Raw genomic sequence first — 2,860 nt, forward strand, 5'->3', positions numbered from 1 at the left:
AAGAAAAAAATACAATTTTCTTTTTTGGAATGCATAATAATTAAGAAGGGCTGAAACAATTACTTGCATTAATTGATCACTGAAATAATCGTCAGCTTATTTAGCAATTGATTAATGATTAACTGAAGTATAGAGAATGTAAAACGTTTAGCTGAAAAAGCAACCCGCTTAGAGCCGTAATTATATCGAAACGTTTCCGTCCATCGATCTGCTGCTTCCAGATCTCCTTAATAGGAAACGTTTTGGTTTCACATCGTTTAGTTTTGTAAAAAAAAAAAAATCTCCTTTAAGGAACCTTTGGCTATCAGATTATTAATTGATTAATCAAATAGATAATCAACAGATTAATTGATTTTCAAAATAATTGTGAGGAGCAGCCCTATAGGTAATTTTCTTGTTCAAACTGCAACAATAAATCCATTCTACAGCAGATAAATGAAAGATACAATCAGCAGGGCGGAACGATTTTGCCAAAATCCTAAATTGCAATTATTTTTTAAATCAAAGTGCAATTTTATTTCCATTTTCCTTTGCCACAACTCCAAGCTTGTAGATGTTTCACCTCCAGGCTTTTTTTTTTTTTTTTAGAGCCTGTTTTCCATTGCTACAGAACTTTACTGTAACTATTGTGTGAAAAAGTGTTTACTTGTGCTTCTAATCGTGGATCTACGTGCTAGCTGCAATGCTACATTTCTGTGTGGAGAAAAACCCGCTTCTAGTGTTTCATCACCACCTAAAGGGCTCTACTCTTGTTATAAAAGCATGATTAAAAATGAATACCTCTGTGATTTTAAAATTCTGTTCTGTTAAATGGCGATTAAATCGCAAATGCAATCAATTCTCCATCCCTAATTGAAAGACATTTGTACTTATTTTTAAAGCAGTTTTGTAGTGTGGGTTCTGAATCTGAACACACCTTTAAGTCCAGGAAGGAGGTCATGAAAATAGCAGTTCTGAAGAGTCTAGACATATCACTGTCTGGTCTGTTTTATTTTATCTGCTCTTACAAAGTGGGGGTAACCATATGGCCATCAGTAATAAGCAAATAATACATGAAACTTCTTGTTTAAATGAACAGACCTGTTGCTTCAACAGGGTGAGAATCTCCTCCATATCTCCTTCTTCCAGGTTTTCTTGAGAGTAGATCTCCCACATCGGAGGCTCATCTGGGTATTTTGCTACATAGGTAAACTTTAGAGTTGCTTCTACAGCTGTAATTGAAAAAAAAAGAACAAATCATTACCACAGAGGAAAAATCAAATGAAGTTTCAAACTTAAAGGAGATGTCATGATGCCTTTAAACTAAATATGTACTCACTTTCCCCATTTTCTCCTGCGTCTGACGTAACGGTGATGGTGAAACTGGTGGGCTCCTCTGACAGCACTGAAAGCACACAGGAATAAACATTCACAACACTAGTGATGGGTCCAGCAGAGCATCAGAGCATCCGTCCAGCCCATAGAGCAAAACACTATCGATGTATTTGTCGTTTCAAGAAGTCATGAGACCGATACAGGAGTTGTTTCTAACTGACTGACAAACACGTATCTGTCAACATGATGATAAATGTTCACATTATTTATTGATTGCATCTAAAAATATCAAGAATATTTTCAATTTAACATATATACAATACAATATAACCTACAATAACTTCAATTCTATCATTGTATCATTGATCATCAAATCAATTTAGTTTAGTCTTTCCAATCAGCTGCCTGTAGTGTCTTTAAATGTCCAGCAGGTGTCAGTATTGTGTGAGGCAGTATCAACGCAGCATCAATACAGTTTGGCTTCAAGATGCCTCTTTAAACCATTACTACACAACACCCAGACTGATAGTGATAATGTGCTGTTAAATCATGTTAGAATACGGCACTGAATGCATCAATCTAGTATTAAAATGTGCGAGTTTAGCTACTTTTCCTTATTAGCATTGAAAAAGCCTCCATGTACCCTAAACATGTTTACGATCCTAACCTTGGAAGTCTATATAAACATATATTGAATCCGTTTAAAAGATAGAGAAAAGGTGGATTGGCTATGACTGATGTTAGGTGGCAGTCAGCTAAATAACGCTACTGTAATGCTATCTGTAGGCTAGTAACTCTACCTGTAAAGGAGTCAGGATAGATTGATTCTATGGCTTCCAGTTCATTCCGTTGTTCCTCGATGTAATCTGTCATTTTGAATCTTAAAGCGTTATCTACAGTTTGTTAAAATCATTCCCACACTGGAAATTCAGGCAGCCTGGTGTGCAGCGTGTTCTTCCTGCTCTCCCATCCACACATCCAACAGTTCTTCTTCTTTTCCATCATGGCGGATCGCAAACACCTTTAAAGTGCATACCGCCACCTGCTGGGCATGAGTGTGTAGTTACAATACTTTACATCTATCAAATTCTAATTTTTAATTTTAGATTCTGAAGATAAATAAATAAATAATGCTTTCCTTAATCTGTAAATATCTTTTATTTTTCCTTCATTTCCCAATATTCCTTTAGGGCTCCATTCTTGGCCTTTCCTTCTCAATTTTTTTCATCTTCATAAGTTTTACAGCTCATCAGTACGTGTTCTACATTTTCTTTTTTTTCCACATCCTTCAGAGTTATCATTATTATTCCTGCCTATTAAATATACATTTTCATTTTAAAATGTAAGTCTCACCCATAACCTAATCATTATTATTTCTTCCTATCTGCTCTCTAATTAATGTTTGTGTTTAATACTGATTTTTGTACTTTATCTAATCCTCTTCCTTTCTAGTCTTCATTACACTTTTTTCTTTTCTTTTTTTGTTGCCATTTTTCCGTTTTTTCCCCTCTTAAAGGAGAAGTTCGGTTTTTTACACTTTAAGCCC

General features: G+C 35.1%; 1 protein-coding gene across 1 annotated transcript in view; it reads right to left on the minus strand.

The window, feature by feature from the left end:
* The window catches only part of rwdd1 (RWD domain containing 1), a 10,564-nt gene extending 8,220 nt beyond the window's left edge, over positions 1-2,344 (minus strand). The window contains exons 1-3 of the mRNA XM_015372937.1: positions 2,115-2,344; positions 1,319-1,384; positions 1,081-1,211 (exon numbers count right to left, since the gene is read on the minus strand). Of these exons, the coding sequence (XP_015228423.1) occupies positions 1,081-1,211; positions 1,319-1,384; positions 2,115-2,187 (270 nt within the window). The 5' untranslated portion in view covers positions 2,188-2,344. The remainder of the gene's footprint in view (positions 1-1,080; positions 1,212-1,318; positions 1,385-2,114) is intronic.
* Positions 2,345-2,860: the final 516 nt, after the last annotated feature.

The sequence above is a fragment of the Cyprinodon variegatus genome, unplaced genomic scaffold (assembly GCF_000732505.1).
Source record: "Cyprinodon variegatus isolate N-32 unplaced genomic scaffold, C_variegatus-1.0 Scaffold78, whole genome shotgun sequence".
NCBI lineage: Eukaryota > Metazoa > Chordata > Actinopteri > Cyprinodontiformes > Cyprinodontidae > Cyprinodon > Cyprinodon variegatus.